This window comes from Lepisma saccharinum, chromosome 2 (assembly GCF_977018435.1).
Source record: "Lepisma saccharinum chromosome 2, izLepSacc3.1, whole genome shotgun sequence".
Classification (NCBI taxonomy): domain Eukaryota; kingdom Metazoa; phylum Arthropoda; class Insecta; order Zygentoma; family Lepismatidae; genus Lepisma; species Lepisma saccharinum.
The window spans coordinates 20569234-20593807 of NC_139230.1; the positions used below are offsets into that span (position 1 = coordinate 20569234).

The 24574-nt window shown below is 37.3% G+C and overlaps 1 protein-coding gene across 1 annotated transcript in view; it reads right to left on the reverse strand.

Moving 5' to 3' along the window:
* The window catches only part of LOC145981412 (cell adhesion molecule Dscam2-like), an 842890-nt gene that overhangs the window by 505162 nt on the left and 313154 nt on the right, over positions 1-24574 (reverse strand). The window contains 1 exon segment of the mRNA XM_083114650.1: positions 1630-1791. Coding sequence (XP_082970776.1) covers positions 1630-1791 — 162 coding nt within the window.

Consider the following 24574-nt stretch of genomic DNA (forward strand, 5'->3'; position numbering starts at 1 on the left):
CGGGTTCGAATCTCGGCCTGGGCATGGAAGTTTGTGAGGGTACATTCATCAATTTCATCATATCATCACTCATCCCCATCTTCGCAAATTAGTCAAAGGTGGCACAAAAAGCGAAGTAAAATAAAGCAAATCAATCAATCAATATCTGACGGTTCGCTGGAAGAACCTGAAACCTTGGTTACTTATACAGCTTGCGGACTAAACTGTAAATCTTGCAATATATTGGCCTGGCATATTTAGGGGTAATGGGATTGTATTTACATTTAGTATTACTTACGTGGAGAAGGTCTCCAGGATAGAGTAGTGGTAAAGTATTTGCCTTGTAAATCAAGTAGGAAAATAGTTTTCTGGATTCTACTTTAAACTGTAGGTCCAGTCCAGATTAGCCTATCTGTGCATGAAATGGACTTAAACTCAACTTCTGTGGAGATATTACAGCATAGTGCCAACATCAGAAAGCAAAGGAACTGGGCGTGGCTCAAAGTTTCTAGCTATCTTCCAGTCTAGGTATCAACAGGATATTTATTTAAGACTGTAGTGTGTAGCTTTGGGTCTGTTCAGTTCTTACGGCGGGCGCTCTAGAAGAAGGCAAGGGAAGTGGGGAGCGGGGAAGGGGAAGCTACAAATCCAACACGATAAGAAACGCAGCAGCCAGTAGAACGAGGTTCACGTAGTACTTATTTTCGCCACGTCGTATCTCTCGGGCGCCACTGCTGTTGTCTGGTTGGTCCGCTCACCACTTCCCTTGCTAGCTTCTAGAGCGCCCGCCATAAGAACTGAAAAGACCCATAGTAGCGTCCAAACGTGCACATTATTATGTACGGCCTACCAGCATAGCTCTGTATGAGCAACAAGGTTTTGGCAACTTCAGCATGTTACTGCGAAACAGAGGTGTGATTTTCTCAATCTATGCTGTTAACGACTGTGACTCTAGCATGGCAATTACATTGAGAAACAAGAGTTCTCTCTTAAGCAAAGGCCCCGTCTAGTTCGTTGCACTTTGCACACTAGGCGTAGTGCAGGTGTATTCCGGTGTCAGGCTCGTCGGGTTGGTGCAAGGAAATGCCGTTCAACCAAGTACACGAATATCGGTGTTCAAGTTCACAAGATTCAACAGATGCCTGTCTGCTGTTTTAAACGTTCATTTGATTAGTTAGCACACACCACGTGATCATACACCACACACTACACCACTCCAGAAAGTAGTGCAAACGGTGCAGACACCTAATACACTACACAACACCAAATAAATGAAAGACGAATTGCTGTTGCACCGTGTAACCAATTAGACGCTTGAGTGCAGAGAGAGAGTCAAAAAAGTGCAGCAAAGTAGACGGAAATAAAGTATTTGGTTGAAAGTTGAGTTGATTTCTACTAAATAGGAAAGCTCATCACTAGGACTTTCAATCAACACTTAGGTTTGCATTTGAATCTGAAATAAAGAACAGAAACGAAAATAAACAAGTTTTCCGTGAGATGATGTTAACCAAAAGATATAAGAAAATGGAGGTGGTACGAGGAACGACACACCACCAGCTACATCAAGAGATGAGGAACATAAAACTTCTTCCTGTATGAATTGTGCAATTCATATGACAAATGTTTAGAAAGCAATTGACTTGTACTTACCGCTCTCCGTTGTTGGGTAGATATTAAAGCTTGTGTCTTGTAACCACGATGTCACAGTGACATAATCCCTGACGAATGTAGGCACGTTGCATTTCATGACAACCGTGTTGCCCAAAATTACTCCTTGGTTGTACACTTTGGGTTGGTAGCGTTGATTTACCACTGGAAAAAGTAGAGAAGAGTTAGGATCGAATTACATAGTAATGATACCAGATATACACAATTTACAAAGCTTAAACGTACATACTTATTGGCAAAGTTATTGCAACTACGTTACTTTTAAAAAGCAACTTTCCGAACACTGATTTTAATACAAGGTGTGTTGTTTTCTTCTAACAAGAGTGGCGAATGTTTGTGAGGATCTGCTTACTGCTTTTTAAAAGCTGTCAACATATCACCCCTATTTTCACTGAAGATTAACGTGATAGCTAAAATTTATACCGCACAGGGAGATAACACGTTAATTGAGGATGTAGTGGAATTTTCAGACATGTTAGGATTGTTTTCTCCACCTCAAACATTAATTCCCCAACCATAACAATGAATAATGAACGTATATGATGTGATTAGAGGTAAAATGTTACGCAAATATTTACTGCGTCAGTTTTACTTTGTAATATTAACCGTTACGTGAATGAAAAATCGCAACGAAACGTGTAAAATTGAAATAAAAAATCTTGCCAAGTCCACAAATCCTGGATATCTGGTTTCGTAACTGGTTATACTAACTTGTAAGAGTCTCTTAAGAGCTTGCTAAGGTAAGTGTATGATTTGTATCATGCGTGTTTGATTCTAATTCTGCTTAAAGTTGCAAAACATTACACGTAAAACTCAGAGTAACAAAGCGGAATAATTATCAGTCTACAACAAAAACTATCCTATTAATTTGTATACCAATTAGAGTGTTTCTGATTCCATACTTAATGTTAGGGTTGAGTAAACTTGAAGCATTTAGGTACATGCATTAATTTACTACCTTTCGATCACTAATAAAATTACTTGTAACTACTGCTGTTTTGTGCAGTGGGATTTTTCTACCCTTTCACATCATCACTATAGTAAATCTTAATACATTTTGCATGGCAATTTGCTCTATAGTAAATTATATCTTTGAACGGTACAGCATTCAAATTATCTCTAGTGTAAGTTGAGTTATCGGCTATAAGGTTGGATATTAAAAGTTCATTTGACGAACCATGAGTTTTGCCCTCTTAAACCGTACAAGGGGGTTATATCCACTAGTTCCACCGTAAAACTATGCGTACAAAGATACGAGAACCTTTTTTGCCCACTGCACTATTTTTTTCATGGTGTAAGGGGGCGAACTTCTCAAGAAGGCACACGAATGTCAACCGCCCTTCCACGAAGTACACCCTGGACTGCCTTTTGCAGCTTAACGAGGCTCTTGCGTCTGGACTCGCAGACAGTATAACACTTTGTTGGACGTATCCTTGGTGGGGTCTATGTGTGTTTGAGAATTTTATTTACATCGATTTCATCTTATTACCATTCATCCTTATCGTTGCAGTTAGCCAAAAGTGGTACAAAAGCGACAAAAGAATCAATCACTCTTCGATACATTATATATGTTCACAACCTGGATAATAATAGTTGCTTATACTACGTCACAGAAGTATGTGGAGCAACGCCGCGCATAACGGTAGAGAAGGGGTGAAAGCGAGTGAGCGGAGAAAAGTTGTGCGCGCTGCTGCAAACAGCTGTCATACTCTGTCTCGGTTATCTCTGGAACAAGGGAACGAAAACAAGTCTCTGCGCAAGTAGTGACGCGAGACGGCTCCACCAATGAACAAGTGAGATGAAATTAGATTGCGTGGAGAGGGAAAGCGACTGCAGTTACAAGCCTTCGCAGCAGTGAGTACTGTTTCGCTCCGTCCACTAGATTTCCCCTCCTTCTCTGCCGTTATGCGCGGCCGTGGTCTAAAGGTGGCCGGGACAGAGTGTAGCTGCGGTCGCGTTGCCCCCTTCATGCGATCACTTTCCCTCACACGAATTCATTGGTCGAGCTCTCTCGACTTACTACTTGCGGAAAAGACTTGTTTTCGTTCGTTTGCCTCAGAGACTCCTGGGACAGGGTATAGGTTAGACACATGCACAAAACTTGCTTTAAAAATATTGTAGCTGTGGGTTTTCCGAAAATTAACTCTGAATTTAATCTGATGCAGGTGCTACTGAATAAAGGGGAAATGATCAAATATGGCTTCACAGAACAAATAATATACTTTTCCCTTCCAATATCTGCACAGCCTTTTGACTTCCTCTGAGCTTCTTGCTGAAGATTTTCTCCATCGCGGGACTGACATTTCCTTCTAATCGAGCGCGCTTGCTAGGTATTTCCGTGGAAATGTTGGACTTGGTCGTGATTCATTGACTCGAATAAAAAGCCCAGTTCTAAAGGAAATGCCAAGCAGAAGAACGTAACAGACGGTGCGTTCTACTGGCTTACGTAACTGAGCATTGTCACGTAGAAGCATTGCGCTCTTGTCGAGAATGGCTTTTCGCAGTCTTGCGCAATATACACAGCAGGGGATTTTTCTTTTGAAACGAACGAACGTCCTTTCAAAGTAAATTATATCGGTGCTACTTCTTGGTAGCCGCAATCATCTGCGCCATATGTTTTCTCCTGGCTTCTGCGTTTTAGAATCCAGATATGGCCTTAGCGATAGCGTAGTGGCAGAAGTTGTAGCCTTAATATCAAGCTTCCCAAGATCGATCACTGGTGAAGGAAGCTATGCGTTTAAACTGTAGATCAAGAGTCGATTACTGTGTAGCGGAGTTAATAAATTTTGACAAACTAGACAGAGGATTTGATTGGTTGATTTGTTTAATTTTACATAGCTTTTCTGCCACTTCTGGATAATCGCGAAGATGAGGATGAATGGTGATAAGATGAAATAGATGAAGGGGCAAACACAAATACATAGGGACGACACAACACGATCCCCACAGAGGATTTTACTGGCAGTGACTCCAGACACCAGAGAATCACTAATCTGCAAAATACAGTCCAATGTTTTTGAATTGTTGTTTTAAGTCCACTTTTGTGCACAAAAAGGCTAATCGGGACTGGACCTACAGTTTAAAGTTGGATCCGAACCACTATGTGCCTCCAGTGGGTATCGAACCCGGCAGTCCAGGGTGTACTAGGTGGAAGAGAAGTTGACATTTGGGTGTCTTCGGAAAGGGTCATCTCTTGCACCCCTAGAGAGGGAAAAAGAAGTTTTGATGACATTTGAAGTAATATTGGATTTAATTCTAGTCTGTTCTGGAAATAGCACTTACGTTTAAAAATGGAATTTTACAACAGACATTCATGTTTATTTTTTTAACAGCAAACATTACAGACATGATATACGTACATGTTAGATCATAACTGTTTAGAATCTATACACATGTCCAAAGTAAAATTTTGCTTATTATATTGTCCTTAAATTGCTATGTGACTGAAGTGTATTTTCCTGAACATCCTTGAATTGATTGGTTGAGTTTATTTAACGCCGCATTTCTCCCCTTTTGGTTAATTGCGACGGTGATGGTAAGGCGAAATGAGGGCAAACACATGGACAACGCAACACAAGTTCCACAGAGGAGTATCCTTGCTTTGAATGCTGGCGCCAGAGCATCGTCGGCCTGCAAGACTGTAGTTATCGGGTGTACTACATGGAAATAAGACAAGAACAATAATTATTAGAAGAAAACCAAGGAAATAAGACAAAGACAATAGTTACTGGAAGAAAACCAAGGGAATAAGACAAAGACAATAGTTAATAGAAGAAAACCAAGGAAATAAGACAAAGACAATAGTTACTGGAAGAAAACAAAGAAAATAAGACAAAGACAATAGTTAATGGAAGAAAACTAAGGACATAAGACAAAGACAATAGTTACTGGAAGAAAACCAAAGAAATAAGACAAAGACAATAGTTACTGGATGAAAACCAAGGAAATAAGACAAAGACAATAGTTACTGGAAGGAAACCAAGAAAATAAGACAAAGACAATAGTTACTGGAAGAAAACCAAGGAAATAAGACAAAGACAATAGTTACTGGAAGAAAACCAAGGAAAATTAACGTGAGAACTCGCGGAAAAAACTTGAACACGTTGATAGTTTCAGATACCTGGGATGTATAATAAAAAGTAACATTAGCTGCAGTCAAGAAGTCCAAGTGAGAGTAGTAATGGCGAAGGAAGCTATAAATATAAGTTTCTTTGTGAATCTTTTAACAAAGAACTAAGGTGGAGACTAATGAAGAGTTTTGTGTGGAGTGCAAAATCGCATGGTAAAGAAACTTGGATTCTAGGAATACGTGAGAGAAAGTGGCTAGAATCTTTTAAAAATGTGGCTATGGCGAAGAATGGAGAGTGTGGAATTGACAGGCCAATTAGGAAATGAAGCTGTACACGGCTCAGTTCTGGAGAGGAGGGGGTGGTGATACAAAAAGAATAAAGACATTGATTGGGACACAACAGTGGATAAGAATGAAGTACCCGGTACATACAAGATACAAGACATGAACAATCGTTCAGTTAATTTGTTTCCTCAGTGCATTTTCAATCCATGAAAACAAATGTATTCAAATTTCTATCATAAGTATTTCATTATCTATTAACACAAATACGTTTGTAAAAATATAAGGGCATTCTCACTGTGAAAAATCCCACATTTTACACATTGTGTTTTACAATTAATGTTTTTGAGTTATTCGTTTGGAAATTCAAATTCTGTTTTTCACGTGTTTTCCGTGCGTTTTTGCGAGAAGAGTGATGTGTATGTGTGCTGGATGCTGTTCTCGTTATTAATATCCTCCAACACATCAAACATACAGTTTTTAACAAGCACGGAGCGTTCAGATATAGAGTTGTTACTTTCATGCTCTTTGAATAGAGTCATTAAAATCCAGCTGTTCCCAAAGCCGTACAAGTAATAAGTAATTCATAAGTGGCATCTACCTGTATTTACCCAGAAGAATGTATGAAGAAACGAAATTACCAGTTTCCTAAATCTGATATATTATTTGTAGTTAATCCAGTTGAGAAAAAGTAAGACTTCCGGAAGGTACGTATTATTTCATTACATGGAAATATGAAACGACTGACGCACTAAATGTAGTACGTGGATTTTTAAAGAATTTACCAGGAAAAAAATACATAAAAAAAACTACGTTTCCTGTTATTTGTCTATACTCTATTTCAGGAATCTCTGGAGCGAGAAAACAAAAGCAAGTCTCTGCGCAAGTAGTGACTCGAGAGGGGTCGACCAATGAACACATGTGTGGTAACGGAATTTCGTGGAAGGGGAGGGGGGAGCGACTGCAGCTACCAGCCTTTGTAGTAGCATATACTGCTTTGCTACGACACTCGCTTTCTTCCCTATCTCTAACGTTATGCGAGGCCTTGCTCCAGAGAATCCCGAGATAGGGAATCAGCATTATATGTTTAGCCGTTGAATTTAATGACATTAAAATGACAGACAAATTTAAATGAACGACTTACAATTCTTAATATTTTATAGTTCCTTGGGCACATCTAAAGGGTGTATAACCAATTCACAATATGATTCTAGAATTAGAGTTTGTTAGTTTCGTAACAATAATGTGTGATATATTTGAATATGACCTATGAACACAGGTACAGAATGTCAAAAAGGGGCGAAAATGAAAGGAGAGGCCACACATCAAATAATTGATTAATTTGGTGTTTTAAGTCCACTTTATGCACAGTAAGGCTAATCGGGACTGAACCTACAGTTTAAAGTGGGATCCGAACCACTACGTGCCTCCACCGGGTATCGAACCCGGGACCCCTTGATTACAAGGCAACGACGCTACCACAGCGCCGTCGACCGGGGGGGGGGGGTAATTAAAAAATGAAAAATCAACTCCAACGCTCCTTGACGGGAGTGGCTAAGGAACAGTGCTATGAAGTCAGGAATTCTAGGTTAGAATCCTGGGAGAGGTATGAACGTTGTATTTGTGTATACCTCGAGGTATAATATGACATAAAATAAACAATATTACACAAACATACACGAAGCAGTTTGTGTGCTTAGTATTCCAACCTGAATCTAATCATCATATTCGTCTTTGCTGTTCAGAATCTGGGAATCCGAATGATTGCGTGTTGCCTAAAAAGAGTAGAGCCTTCGAATTGCGTCACTGCGGCAGCTCATTGAATACAAGAGCTTTGATTATTCAAGTTGTACACGGTGGAATCAAATAAACAGCATGTTTGCTGCTCAGCATTGCAGAAATGTGACGTCAACAATTCTCTACAGTGTGTTGTTTTGGTTCCACTTATTTAACATCCTGTAAATTAACTGACGTACGAATATCAGTCAGGCTCTGCGATTGAGTCGTTATCCTAGTGCGCTGCGAGGCCTGAGGTCCTAAATTCGACTCCTGGACATTTCATTGTCGACCTCCCCATGGGCGTTGATCAAAATATTCATTGTATCGATTCAAGAAATAATTCCATATACATGATTTAAAGTTAAGTAATTAACTGAAATTAGAGTAATGTTCTTTCGGATTAGAATGTGTTGCCTTCACTTCGTTAACGATAATCTACGAGTCAAACATACACACACCCAAAGAGAGAGAGAGAATATATAAAGACTATAACAAACTTTGAATTTTCGTGCCTATGCGATTTACTTGGAAAACTAACGTGATATACAATTGTTATGACGCTATCAATTTTAATTAAGGTTATTACTCGATGAGAGCATTTGGAAATATTATTAGTTTCATTATGTGTAAGCTGGTTGTGAATGTTGGAAAGAATCCTAGACATGATGTACAGTCACCGGCAATAAAAATGGGACACCTAGATCCTGAAATACTTGTTTCCCTGGAATGAGTTGTGTGTTGCCTAACTCTACGGCGATGGGCCTACTTCAATGGCACCTTTTCTAAAGGAAGTTCTTCTATCGCCGTAGAGTTGGGAAGCCATTGCACTGCAATATTTCAGGATCTAGGTGTTCCATTTTTATTACCGGTGACTGTACAGTCAACGGCAAAAGTAATAGTAGGCATATTGTTCACCGCTATTTTCATTACCTTTTTATTCTACTTCCTGTTTTGTTTTAAGGAATGAAACTATGTTGTTTCGAAGTAGGCATTGCCCTCTGCTTATTGACGTCATTATTTCAATTTATTATCATCACATTGTGTAATACTGACCGAATGAAAATGGTGATGGACAATTCGACTACTGTTTTTTTTGCTTTTGGGTGTACATGGCTAGCTGGTTCCGATCATAATTTTTTGAGTTAGATTCTGTTTTTTTTCTTCGCTTTCTGCCACTTTTGGCTCATCGTGACGATGAGTGATGATATTATGAAATTGATGACGGGACACTCACCCGTACCCAGGTCGGTAACCGAACCCGGGACCTCTGAGCCCTGTGCTAACCACTCTACTACGACGTCGGCCGATCCTACTTTCAATTCTTAATACAGTTCCGATTAGGCTGCCTAAGCATAAGTGGATTAAAACAAAGACATTTCTTTGTGTTTCTTCTCTCGTGTATTTTTATCTAAATATATTCATTCTCATTGCTTGATTTACTTACAGAGATGGAAAAGGTAAATTTACCAAAAATAGAAAATTAATAGTAGAAACCATAATCATATTGTAGCTTTCTGCCAAGAGAGAAATAAACAAACAATAGCTGCATGATTAAAAAAAATAACCAATAACGCATACCCCTTGACTGATTTATTGAAATGAAAGGTTTAGGTGCTTCAGCACTTGAGATATTTGCACCCGTCACTTTACACAAGATCAAGTCTCCCTTTTAATTGAAATCAACACTTGTCTCTGAGGACTACAATCTACTTAGCTAAGATAAAAGTGAGGCAGCAAAAAGGCACTCAGCACATATAAGGACAAAATACAGGACAACCCAAAGCCCTACATAGTATTATATTGACTAGATCCAGACGCAATAGCTTCGTTGGCTTGCACAAATACTGTTTACAGGGGTGTATTATGCAAATATGAGGCTGACACACCCTCATACGCCTCAAAAAATATTTTTTCGGTGTTCTTTAATGCGATCATTTTAACTTTTTGTTATTCTCTTTTTTTTCCGTTATTTTATGTCCTCTACCTATTGTGCTGAGGATGAGTGATGATTTGATAAAATAAATGATGGGAAAACAGTGAAACATCTATTGGAAGCTACCAGCCCTCGTATCGAAGAACGTCATGTTAAGCACTCCATCAAAAAAAACAGGGTGTTACTCTATTAAATAATTAGAACAAAGCAAAGACATTTCTTTTGGATACGTAAGAAAGAAGAGTGCCACAGACACTAAAGCATCGATAATTCGAATATCTAAGATTTGAATATTTCTCCCGTCAGCGATCTGTCTTCCCTTGAACCTGAACGCGAATCGAACTTCATGTTGCGAAGGAGAGGTTTGTAAATATAATAAAACGGTAGCTTTGCGAGCAGTTCCGAAAAGTTGCACTACTGCAGTATTACTCAGAAGCTATCGATATTTTCACATTACACTGAACTTGGGATATTTTTTGTTCGTTTTCGTCAAATGATTTACGTAATGAAACTTTAAGTTCCACACAAAACAAGTGCATGAAAAACATTGCTGTGGTTTGAGTTTTCATTTAAGTCCACTTTATGCACAGATAGGCTAATAGGAACTGGACCTACAGTTTAAAGTGGGATCTGAATCACTATGGGCCTCCACCGGCCTCTTGATTACAAGGCGGCGACGACGTTATCACTACGCCATCTGGGAGGTCCATTTACTGAGACTTTCCGCATTTAACGGCATCTTTCTTCATTTTAAGTTAAATCGCGACGAAAGGGTTCAATGGCGATTAGATACAACATATGAAATCCCCGTGCCAGACCTCAACAGGAGCATACAGCAAACCTCAACATTCAAACCGATGAGCTAAGTACACAGCGAGCACGAAGAAATGCGATTTATCAACAAAAGATTTGAGTGAAGCAACATGAGTGGCCACAAGTCTTTCGTTTCATAGAAAGGTGACAAATTTCCAGTAAACTGTTTTGTATTTTTATTATCTTGCGTCGCTCCTCTACCACCATTGGCTAATCGAGACCATGAGGATGAATGACGACTGGATGAAATTAATGGAAGAATTCGAACCTAGAATTTACCATGGGGGTCATATATTTCTAGAACAAATTAAGGTGTTTCACATTCTGTATAACTTTACTCCTTATGTATAGCATTTTGCCTGCCACAAGTATTTTCATTCGTATCTTCAAGATACATTTGTAAAATAATCACCAAAAATCTATATTTATTGTCAATGATATATTATGTATTTACTTTGTAACAATACTAAGACAAAGTGCTCTGCTTCCAGAGCGCATTATTTATTATCATACACGTATATCTTAGGGCAGGTTCCACATATGGACTGCAACGCTGGAAAATACAATATGTTCCTGTCACTGGGCACTATTCCAAAATTCAAGGGTCTTTGATGTTGGCCAATTGCCACACCAGATACGATTCGAGATTCAATGAGGAAGTTCTTTGGTCATCTACATAATGTAGCTATGGACCAGACTGAAAGGAAGGTGCATCTAATGAAAGGGGCGTTTGTGGGTTGACATGTCCATGAAAAGGCACTGTAGAAAACAATATATTGATATCACCAGTAGTGATCAATATATTCATTATGGATATAGCTGTAGATATGTTAATAATTGTGAATTTGAGAAATATTATACTTTCAATTTACGCACACTAATCTTTCGAGAAAATATCTGGTAAGGAAAATATGCGAGTTTAGTTTACGTATCACATTTCATCAACACAACTTTCATTACGTTATTATCTCTGACATTTTTGAAACAGTCTATAACATTTTTATATAATCGGAAACACGGAAACACATTCAAGTAGAAGTTTCAACATATTCAAATATTTTAATGGGAATGAGTCAAACTCATAACCAAATCATTCGCGATAGACTCCAGTATTTCTGCAATTCGAGATCTAAACAGATATATATTTTTCTCCTATTCGAAACTGGGGATCCAGTACAATGCTCAGCCTTTATATTTGATTCAACGTTATTAATTTATCTCGACGATCTGCTCTCATTTATACCTTTATAAAAATTCCATGATTTTTTTCCTGAAAGATTCAATGCATATCAACCAACCACCATACATAGACACATACCTTTTATATGCTCACACTGTGCATTCTGTACAACTGGGAAAAAAAATTCTTGTAATATTGGAATTCCCAACAGTTTACTAATTAGAAGCTCTGCTTGCCCTCACAAACATGGCAATGGTATCGTAGTTATTGTACTTGAGTAACATTAATATCTTTCTGGTTACAATTCAAACTTTTATATTTTCAGCTCCATTATTAGTTGAAGATAATTCCGAATCGATAAAAGAAAAACTGAATTGAAAGGAACATTCTTTGGAGACATAACTGAAACATGTCAATCATCTTGAAATCCGCTATATTAAATTTAGGTAGATTTTTAAAAGGAAGATGTATAATTTGGATTACAAAAATCAAAGAAAGTCAGTGGTGTAACCAGTCTTCATCAATGTTCAATTGTTTACAAGATATTAACAGGCAAAATTGCAAATGTTAGGAAAAAATGTTTAGGTCACCGAAACATAACACTGAGAGGAAATAAACAAGTTACAATCGTCCTGATGTCTTGCGAATGATGTCGAAGATTTCAATCAGCGACGCTCAGATAAGCCAACAATTACCCATAGGCAACAGCATATTTAATAGCCAGATTTTGTGCAAATTGGACACGCCACGTAGTGGTGCTCCAAGATTATTTACTGATGAGGGAACCTCAATGATGATGTGAAGAGTCCAAAACGCAGCAAACGATATCTTTCCACAATGTGTGGATGAAGGATATGAACGATGGGATTCTTGCCAATAACACTCTCCGAAGGAGAATATCATATCACATGATCCCCTCTTTCCAGAATATTGATGTACATTCAATATGGCGGACAAAGATGGCGGCCTTGTCACGGTTATAGATGGCTTTTATATGCATGAAGGTTCTTCTCTCGAGTAATATCACAACATATTTAGAATTTGTATTACCGTCTTCATTAGAACCACGGATATGCCTTCTGACTTTTGATCAAAAATAAGTTTCCACTAAATAACCCGAATGTCCTCAAAGGATCCAAGCAGAAAGTATTGAATTATCGACTTTCATAGATATCCTAAGATCCATGGCTTTGTGGCATTTGATATTCGAACTAGATAAACTTTATGGTGTTTTAATTAAGTGACATAATGGTAAGGTTTGCCTTTCGATGCTTCATTCATTGTCAATATTAGAAGAAATGTAAGTCGACACTGAAACTATTGAGAAAGGGGAAAAATGAGTTCGAATGTGTTTGTGTGTGGTTTGGGGAATTAAGTCGGTTCTGTTCAAGACTTTAGAAAAGAAGGTCGAGGATTCGTAGCTCGTTATATACGAATCAGAGCTATCCCTTAGGGAACTTACCACACGCAGCAGGGTCCGAAGAAAGGAAGAAAAGTTCCTGCTCTTTGGCTACGAGTCTTAACTCGGTGGGTCACATCGAATAGACTTCCATATCGATTCCTGCTCGTCGCTTCAATGGTAACGCTAATGAACAAAAAATCGTGAAAGAAATAAAAAAGGAGCATGCAGACGATAGAACAAAAAAGGTATTCTCGAGGGAAATCCTTAATCAAGCATACAAATCTCCATTATCCACTGTCGTAGCTAAAGTCTGACGTCTGCGATAAACATATATTATGAAAGACTCGAGAGAAGCCTTCGACAATAACAACACTTTGCAACTTTCGATTCTGGTGGTTACAAGGCTGTTAATTATGTTTTCCATATTACTCGATGGCGTCAAATTACAGTGATTAAATTACGTGGCACCGGTACACACACACTGCATAGTGGTTCAGATCTCTTTGTAACCCTTTCCGGACGTAACCTAGAATATCAAGTTTTCCCCAGGATATTGGCTTTTTTTTTTGCTGTTTTTTAAAAAAAATCATAGACAACATGTAGTTAAGTGTGTTACTATTCAACATTTTTTTTAAAAAATCTACATTTCCCCTTTCCAAAGATATATGTTACATTTTACATAAATTTGCTCACATTTATGATTTTATTCTGTAGCAAGTTTTTGAAAGTAAAACAAATATATAACATTGCATAAAAGTTACTGAAAACATATTTTGAATAGGTACTACTAAATTAATTCATGAAAATAACGTAAAAACTTTAGGATCGAAATCGTCACTACATGCAAAATTCGAAGCGTGATCATAGAAAGAAATTTCCGCAATGTGAATATAAATCATTAATTGCTATTCTCAAGAGTTTAAACAAAAGAACAATGCAATTCGACACGAGTACCGTACAATTAAAATTCAGTACCGAAGGAAATAGCGGTTGAAATTTGATAAAGGTGGTTACAACACACGTGCACAAGAGACGCAGTGCGATTATAGCCCGTCGTTCATTCACCACAATTAAATTTTACAGTGAAAGTCGAGCTATGCCCGTCGCTCGTTAGAATGTTTTTGCAGTACCAATTAGCCTCCATGCGCATAAAGTAAACTTAAAACAAACGTCTGGCAGGAATGCATGATTGATTTCTGTATACTTAAATAGTATCAGTAATATATATTTTTCTCGTCCTTATGTTTCTGTACTTCACGCGCTTTTCCATCTCCTGGTTTAATCGCGACGATGAATGCTGAACTTCCGAAATTGATGCTGGATCAACACAATACATGCCATATCCAGGGTTCGACCCTGGGAACTCTGGCTTCGTAGCGCGTTGCGCTGACCATTCCACCTCGGAGGCCGGCGTCAGATATATTTGTCAAACGTGCGATAATGAGATAGTCAGTTTTATATATATTTTTTAATAAATAATGTTTTCGCTCTCCATTTCATTCTTAGCATCTCTTACGTGTAAATTATAAACCACACGGAACTTAATTATGATGTAATAATTTATATATTTGTTTAGAATTGAAAATATTTTAAAGAAATTTCGACATCATATTATGGATGTTGTCTTCTTCTTCGACTTCATGTTGTCGATTTTCATTTACAAAATCACTGTGAAAGAGTTTTCTATAAATCTTACTTCTTTACACTTAATACATACGACATACAGCCTCAGAGAGATTAGCAGACATCTAAAGTCAATTTAATTATTCATCAATGACAGAGGATACACAGAAAATTAAATGAATCAAGTCTATTTGATGCACCAGAAACGCATCGATTGATGTACTAAAGCGTATTACGAGTATTTTGCCCTTTGCTGAATCAGGTTTGCAATTTAATGCATTTCTATGTATCGTTTGTAAAGGTCATTTGAAAGGGTATTTCTTTCTATGTCGAGATCACTTTAATGTATCAATCCATGCGTTTTTAATACTTTCCTGCAATTTTCTCGTTGATGCACATTTGATCTGAGCTACGGACTTTATGCAGTTCTTGTTTCAACTCATGCATTTACTTTTCTCTGTGTAGATATTGTGGATCATACGTTATGCACTTCCTCTTTAACGGTCGTAAATGAAGATGGTGTAATTAGAATCACGTCAAGACATCTCAAGCATCATGCAGGCGGCTGAAGTGCCCAGCCAATGAGAAAATTCCATTTATGCAACCGAGTTAAGTTACACTAGTTTAAAAAAATCAATCATGCAGTGCAATAAGTTCATGGCGCAATATTCATTCGCTTTTCGATTCTCAAACTGCAGCTGTGCATATAGTTGAAAACCAAGCATGTTGTCTCCAAAGAGAGAGAGAGAGTATGAGAGAGTGTGTGTGTGAGCGAGAGAGAAAGAGAGATAATATGAGAATATGTATGTGTGAGAGAGTGAGTGAGAGAAAGATTATATGAGAGAAGGTGTGTGTGTGTGAGAGAGAGAGAGAGAGGGAGAGATAATATGAGAGTGTGTGTGTTTGTGTGTGAAGGACAGAAACACATACAGAGAGAGTATGAGAGAGAGATAATATGAGATAGTGTGTGGGTGAGAGAGAGAGAGAGGAGAGAAACACACAAATACACAGAGAGAGAGAGAGAGGAGAGAAACACACAAACGCACACACAGAGAGAGAGAGAGAGAGACAGAGAGAAGCGCCTTCAAATTCGCTGTGCGGCAAAGATCTAAGTGCGGTATCTCGTAGACCTGTGCCTGAAGATTGGTAGCTTGCATGGTTTACCCGGCTAATCCCATTAACTCTGGTCGTAATTAGGGTCATATGAGGCTAAAGGGTACCATCACGTTTGCCGACAATCATCAGCGTGCACGCTCACACATGAGCATGTATATGTAGTGCGAGAGAGTAGTTAAGTTTGTACGTCCTGCTGGAGGGAAAATGAGCAACTCGCTGTAATAGCATTCCAAGAGCAAACCAGAAAGCGTTTGCACAGTTTCTCGTACATTGTGATGTCACGTTAATGTAGGTGCGTATCACAGCTTCTGGTGCGTAGCGAGTGCGTGGCGGGATTCCAGAGGCGAGGTGGTTAGTTTAGAATTAGAGAAGATAACATTAAAAAGAGATAGAAAGCATTTTTTAGGGTTCTGGAGGATAAAGAGAGGATTTTTATGTGAAATTCAAGACAGGATGGCATTCAATAAAACGGTAATCTTCCTTCATTAAACGCCTTTACTTTAAGTGTAAATAATAGTTGTCTCCCAGTTATGAACCCTTCTAACGAGTACTTTCAGTGCTCAGTATGGTAGTTTGAGAAAACAAAACTAAGTAGTTAATGAATTAACATTTCTAGAGGTAAAGTACTACCATCTGAGCCATTCTGGCATATTATCTTAAATTAATCTACATTCCCATTTTATAATGAAATTATTTTCGGCTCCGCGACACACGTTTGATCAATTTCTACATATTTTCATATCATATATAGAAAAGAAAACTGTGCAGGACAATTCATTAAGACTTTAATTTCAGTACACCAATGCACCAACCAAATGTTTAAGTACATGATCGAGAAATATACAGGAATATGCATCAAAAACTGCATCATTGAAAGAAACACTAGCTTGCATCATATTTGGCACCTTTACAAACGATATACAAAAACAAATCAAACTGTAAACCTGATTCTTGGCAAAGGCCAAAAAACACACTTTGGTGCAATTCTCGATGCGCTTATGGTGCATCAAATAGATTTGATGCATTTAGTTTTCTGTGTGGAGTAAATTTAAGTCGGTCATGTGGCATTGAAAAGATATTCTACGAAAAATATTTTAATGTAGCACTCGTGGCAAGCCCGGGTGGCGTGATACATCCATGATAATAACGAACTTCCCACGTGTGTGGTTAATGTTCAAGCTAACAAACTAATATTATTTCCACCATACATGTTTAGATCTTCAAAATTGGTTTCTAAATTTCAAGTATGTAAAAAAGTATTAATTGAAGTACGGAAAAGAGCAAAATATGTTGTAAGGTTAATATTATTATACATCATCCAAATCTTATAATTTTTCTTTTAGCACTTAAGTTATTTTAACTATCATCTGTTAAAAGATTATTAAACTTAAATTATTATTTTTAATTAAACGTTTGATAAAATATACATATTTTAAGAAAAGAAAAGAATGCGAATGACTTCATTCAATAATTAGTAACGAAATGTTACTAAGAGTGCAAACATAATGCTTTTATAACTATGTACCCTTGTAATTTAAAAAAAAGACACAGTTGTCCGTTCTACTGTACTGTAGCACAAATTTACTACGAATGTGGCTGTGTAGAATTGTCAAGTTCTTTCCCTCAATATAAAACGAACATAAGCAAGTTGGATATGAGAATGAACATCAAAAGTTTCAACAACGTAAGTTCTCTGCTGACCCTAGCTAAAAAAAATGGCATAAATCGAACAATTGTTTGTATACAAGAGTAATAAATTGTGTGTATTGAGCATCCCGTTCACTGTGCGTTATATCGGAGGTTACATAATCAGTTTTGCTTTTACATTTCGGTTATTTTACGTCGCTTTTCTACTTCCTGGGTAAATTACGATGGTTTGGATGAAAAGGTGTAATGGTTAAAGTTAAATAAAATACCCACTTCTTATCCAGGGTTCGAACCTGGGACATCTGGCATCATAGCTTGTTACGCTTCCCACTCCGCCACGGAGGCGGACGAAAATATTTGGTTACTTAATTATTTTTATAATTAATTATTAAATTGAAGAGATAATTATGTATTACTTAATTATTGTTTTGTATCATATGTTGTGAAACTTGTGTGAAACTCATTTTCCGAATTATTAGTTGGTATGTGCCGCTGTGAGATTGATGGATGTCCGCTTTAAGCTAAAACTCATGAAGAAATTAGAGATTGCTCTAAACCTATTGTCAAATTAAGCTACGGTTGGCATGCATGGCTCTTTGCCAGGCTATGCGCTTGCACATAGATCTTTGTCATGCACTGTCATTGTTGTTCCATACGCAGGTAATTAAACAGGGCACCGTTCTCTTCCATTTTGCTAATCTACACGTGAATCCTCCTAGCGTGCATAGTGTTTTGTGGTATTTTCACGCAACAACCATTAAACTTTACTACCAACCTTGTTTGTCGGCAAATTCTACGATTTCTGTTTTTTTAAAATTAGATTTCTACTATTTAACGAGATATTACTTTTTATGCGAGTATGACGTTGGAAATGTCTTGTATTACGGTATTGTCATCATAAAAAGATCTTCGCCAGGCTCTGAAATTTAAAACGTTTCTAGTTGTTGACCCTCTTCCGGAAATTTAACTTTACTCTGTCCCGGGAATCTGTAGAGCAAGGCCGCGCATAACGGTAGAGAAGGGGAGAAAGCGAGTGGGCGGAGCGAAGCAGTACGCGCTGTTGCTATAGGTCTTATCAGTTCTTACGGCAGGCGCTCTAGAAGCTGGCAAGGGAAGTGGGGAGCGGCGAAGCCACCAATCCAGCGCGATAAGAAACGCAGCAGCCTGTAGAACGAGGTTCACGTAGTACTTATTTCCGCCACGGCGCATCTCTCGGCGCCACCACTGTTGCCTGGTTGGTCTGCGGGGAATTCCCCGCTCCCCACTTCCCTTGCCAGCTTCTAGAGCGCCCGCCATAAGAATTGAAAGGAGCTATAACAGCTGGTAGCAGCACCCGCATTTTCCTCTTCATGTCCTCACTTCACCTCTCACGCGCCATTGGTCGAGCCTTCTCCAGTCACTACTTGGACAGAGACTTGTTTTCGTTCGCTTGCTCCAAAGATTCCAGGGATAGAGTATATCACGTTTAATTTTGTCCTAACTAGAAATGGAAATTTATATTAAGACACTCATTGAAGCGAATATCATTAGCTTCTTGACCGTGACATCCCAATGCTCATTTGTATGCTTAGAAAAACTTTAAAATTGGTCTCAGTAAAAATTCGGGACGTAAAATTTACCTGGATGTCGTATCATGCAAAATGATGTTAATTGTGTATAGCTTTAAGCGTAAGAATATATTAAAAGACACGGTTCAATATCTCAATGTCCAATAAAATACATTTTAACCAGGTATGGTGTCCGGCCACCGAAAAACAACCCAAAAGACAGTTATATGATATTGTAAAATATCATTATCAACATTTTAGTCTATCAAAATCAGCCAATATTTTATTTAATTGATATCCATTAAATTATATACCTTTTAACGAAATATATACACTAAATATAGTGTACTGGAATTCAATTATAAATAAATGCATCTCCAGTTCGTCTGTATTGGTAATAAATATTTCCACCATCTACTGCGTTGGATTCTATCTTATGAATCAAATATCACGTGAGAAAATATCCCTAGTCCTTTTCCTCTTTATTTTGAAAAAAAGGTTAATAGTAAAAAGAGAGCAGGTGCTAAAACTAGGCCCATTAAAATGTCTTAAGAGGGGTCACGTGAGCTGTTTTAACTCAGAAAGCGACGAGATCTCTTTGCGCAAGGAAAACGATTTCACGTCAATGTATCACAACGGACACATCTGAAACTGTTATTTAAAAAGTAATGAGCTTCGTCTCCCAGATGTGATATTTCACACGAATTTAAAAAGGAACCAAACAATGGACAATTTGGAGAAAGATATAAACCGTCGGTGTTTTAATTCCTAGGAGCATATACGTGATGTGCATGAGTGTGTTTCCATAATTGAAATTCGTTTAGCGTGGAGGATAAATTATTAATCCCTTTTGGGTTGTTGAAAGCATGTAACATAAATATGCAAGAAAGTTGGCAATGTAACCAGAGCTATTTTAAATTATTACATGTTTTACGCTTAGATCCGACCAATTGTTGTTTACACTTTTCCCCCTCAGAGAATATGTTAAATTCACCCATATATGTCACTCCTCAGAGTGCAGCTAAAAGTAGCTTTGTGTCATTTTACTTCTCCTTCCTGCCACGTTTGGCAAATCGCGATGCTAAAAGTATCATATAAGCTATACGAGTAAGTAATCCCTGCAATTTATTACTCACAGGTATATTATCGTTGGTATGATTATTGCAAATTATTAATGAAAGGCATCCACATTTTTTTTTTATTTTAGTGTTCACGGTATATTTTGAAATTACACAGTTTTAGACTTAGTAGTTGATAAATTCGTTCAATTTAACCTTGACTTCAGATATAAATAGTGGAGAATATAGAATATAATATATCCAATAGTGTAGATATTACTCATACACTCTGAAAATGTCATTAAATACATACATTTTCCACTATTATGCATATTTAACCACATACGTATTTAATAGCAATGTACACTGAAAAAAGACTAGGATTTTTGAACATTTATATTGCACATTTTGTCAACAAGGAAATTAAAATAAATGTAAAAATTATATGAACAATGACCATGTATTGTTTTACTTCACATAGTTATTTAGGCATTTAACGTACACAGCTGTGTCAAAGGTTTTCACACAATAGTTTTTATTTCTCATAGAATACATGTCATATTAATATAGGTAAATATAGGTATTAAAAAATGAAGCATTCTCTGCGCAGTTATATACTTTCCTTCATATTAACATGGTGAAGATACAAGAACCCACAGGCACTTATATATATACCTAATCACGAGCAACTTTTCATTCATAAAAATACGCATTGTAACATTTGGCAACTGTGTGCACATAAATCTTATAATTTCATAATTTTATTTCACTTCATTATTACTATTATATTTTCTATTTTTCCAGATTACTAAATATATATGAATGTGTACTAAAACAAAAGCAAAAAAAAAAAAAAAGATACCTATGTTCAACAATTTATAGGTAAATCTGTCTTTCTTTTTCATTATCTATATATATATCCTAAGCGTATATACCTATATATTTAATTATTCTTATTTGTATTGATATGTAATCCTTTTCATGTTTTTATTTTTATTTTTTTTCTGAATGTATTTTTTTCTCAATGTACTCTTTATTCCATTGTACTAATCTTCCAGACAAGGGTCTGTTGTAAGAACGGCCCTAGAGGCCGAAACACGCCCGCTCCAATAAAGGCGATTTTATTATTATTATTATAATATATATATATATATATATATATATATATATATATATATATATATATATAATATTTACTTGCACACGCTACAACACTGGTATACATATGTTCTACTCCACGTCAGATTCTGTTCTGATCACTCAAATTATTCCACAAGGATGTGAGAAGTTAAGAGTCTGATAATATTCGACGGACAAAATGGCTATCTGCCATGGCAAAAATTTTAGGACGAAACACTGCAAAGAATCAAATAAATTTATTCTAGATTCTTATTTACTAACCCGTGAGCTACCATATTGATCGTCAATCCAAGTTTAAACGAAATTACGTATTCAAATTATCGCTCTTCCCACACGTTTTATACGAACGCATCCTCACTATCTATTTAATCCTGAAACCAGGAAGCTACCCCCATCAGTTTGGAGGTGTCAACTGCTCTCTGCCTCCAACGGGTCGGATGCTAAAATTGCTCACGTGTCTTTAGGTTAGAGATAAAGCGGTTTCTACAGATTTTCATCCCGAATCACATATTGGCCAGATATATAAGGGATAATTCCAGCCACACGTTATCCTCAGATTCAAGTCTTTAGTATAAAATACACCTTATGAGGCAACTTAAGCTTCCACTTTCATGCATGAGAGATTCAAGTATATGCTTTGTGGAAATTTTAGAATAACTTTCTCTACATATGAGTATGAAGCTGACATAGAGCGAACCAGTTCAGGGGAACTCATACCTTTGTAATACAGTCCCATATTAATGGGACATATTTTATTTTGTACTTTCAGACAGTTGGAATATTCTAACAGGTTTTAAATACAGTGTATTTGTAAGCTATAGCTTGGGAGTTAATTCTTCATTTTATTGTTCCACTGAATCATGGTGGTGTGGACTCTGATTGAAATTGCTTCTGTTGTGGAAGAGTCCCTCACTAATGGATGATCCATTATTACTACACAAAGGCGATTCGAACAACATTTCAAGAAAAGTGAATCACCATCTTGGAAGGTAATCCTGCGTACTATGAAAAACTTTCGTGAGACAGTTACTGCCGACAAGAAAACCTTCGCCTGGGTTGTCCAGAGAACATTTAACGCGTGGAGAATACAGTTGAGCAAAGTCCCTACCGTAACAGTCACTGATGAGTACTACAACAACATGTAAAACACGTTTTTCGTTCCCTAAATGAGGGGGCTGGGTATTACAAAATGTGGATAAGATGGTGCTACTTGTTATACAGGATTAGTGCCAATAAGAACCCTTCGAGACCATTTCCCTAGTCGCCTTATTTCCAGATTTGGCGGTACCAATTGACTATCCATGTCACCTGATCTAGCCCCACAGGACTACTTCCTGTATGGTTAACTAAAGGATGGAGGCACATAGTGGTTCGGATCCCACTTTAAGCTGTAGGTCCCGTCCCGATTAGCCTTACTGTGCATAAAGTGGACTTAAAAAACCAACTCTTGAACTCTTGGTTAACTAAAGAAAAGGGTGTACACCACGAGACTCCAAACAATGGCTGAACTCAAAGAAAATATCCGAAAGGAGATAGAGGTTATTATGACCAATTTGCTATGCCGCAGTATGAACAGTATGACTTCAAGAGCCCAAGAATGTTCTCCTCAAGGTGGTGCCCCTCTACGGGATGTTATATCCAAATGATGAACAGTATTGCAAACTCCCATATCTTGGCTATGTACAGTATTTGACATAGTGCTTAATAAATGTGCTTCTTCCATTCCTAGAAATCTGCATTTTAAATGTGTCCCATTAATATGGACCACCCTGTATTTAAAAATTATGATCAACTTTGTCTCTTGCCTAAGAGCTATTTCACCCTGCCAGTATCACTAAAACGTTCGGGCATTGAAATTTTGGACTGTGGCTTTTCTTTCTTTTTTTCACCAGGGACTAATAAAATATTAATTTCTTTTTGCATGACATAAAACCCTCTGAAACCAAAGTCAATTACAGTGCGGTAATTGCTATCCAAGCTGCCAGGTATCATTTATCAAGTGCAGATGATCAATACGGCAACCAAATTGGGTCAATAAATCGGCAAGAGATTAATTTTAATCCGTATGATCTGGTAAAGATCATTGTTTATTTGTTATCTTTGTCCAAGCTAGTGAGTGACAGCTGCAACTGTAAAACGTTTCGGAGAGTTATAATGCACTAATTTTAATTTACTAAAGTTTAGTGAACAATAAAAGAGTGCTGTGTGTCGCTTTTGTGATTTACTCTTCCATATTATGGGGTATTCCATTGTTACGGGTGGGACAGGTGGACTACATTTTACATATTAAAGTAACTATTCTACTGATAGTTAAGCAACATTTTTCTTATAGTTTCTGTGCAATGAAATAGGAAACTTAACACTGTTGATTAAACATAACTACCCTTAAAATACTTTCCCAGATTTGTAGCTATAAGTGAGCAATTTTGTGTCACTGGTGGGACAAACGAAACACTGCCTCTTTACTTCATAAGAAATTTATTTTAATTTCTGTGAATTGCCAAATTATGGAAAAAAGTTATTTAAGGCAAAGATAGAAGGTAATTGACATTTGAATATTCTAGTGAAGTTGAAGAGGAATGCAACAGTTAAAGGAGAAATTAATTGTTTTTTGGTGTCGCGGGTGGGACACAATACAAAACAGAAGTAAATCAAAAAGTTAAAATAAACGAACAATATGCAAACTACCTTCCAGCTTAATTATGTATAATACTTGAATTTTTATGCAAATGATCATTTTAGATTGTTTACTCATAAGATAGGATAAAGTTACTGCATTGCATTTAATTTTAAAAATTGAGGTTCTGGGGCATTTTCACATGGAATGCCCCATATCATATATAGGGTGTCGCAAAACAACTTCAACAACGTTTGGGTGCTGGTAGATATCATTAAAACAAGTAACTTTTCCTCATAAACATTCCCTCGAAAGCAATTAGATTCTGCGCTATAAGCGCTTAAAATTTAACCTGTATTTATGCAACCCAACACAGCAAACGACCACTCTGACATAACTTCCAGGGGCGCGCCGCAGGGTTGCCACTAGCGTCACTTGTCAGTCTTACCTGGACAAAATACAAAAGAATGATGATACTTGCGATGTTGTAAGATGTATTTACGGTATCTACAAACTGACCAAGACAAAGGATTTCCAATAAAGGCGGAGTGTTAATTCTAAGAAGTCTCCATGGTGACTATGTCATTGACTGTAATGCAATATCAATAATCGCAAAAGAGGTGTGCCACAGATATTGGTGAAATCGACGAACGAACAAATGCGAACATAATGTGCTTTCAGCCTCGTTTCGAACACGCAGATTGTAACAACTTATTTGTAA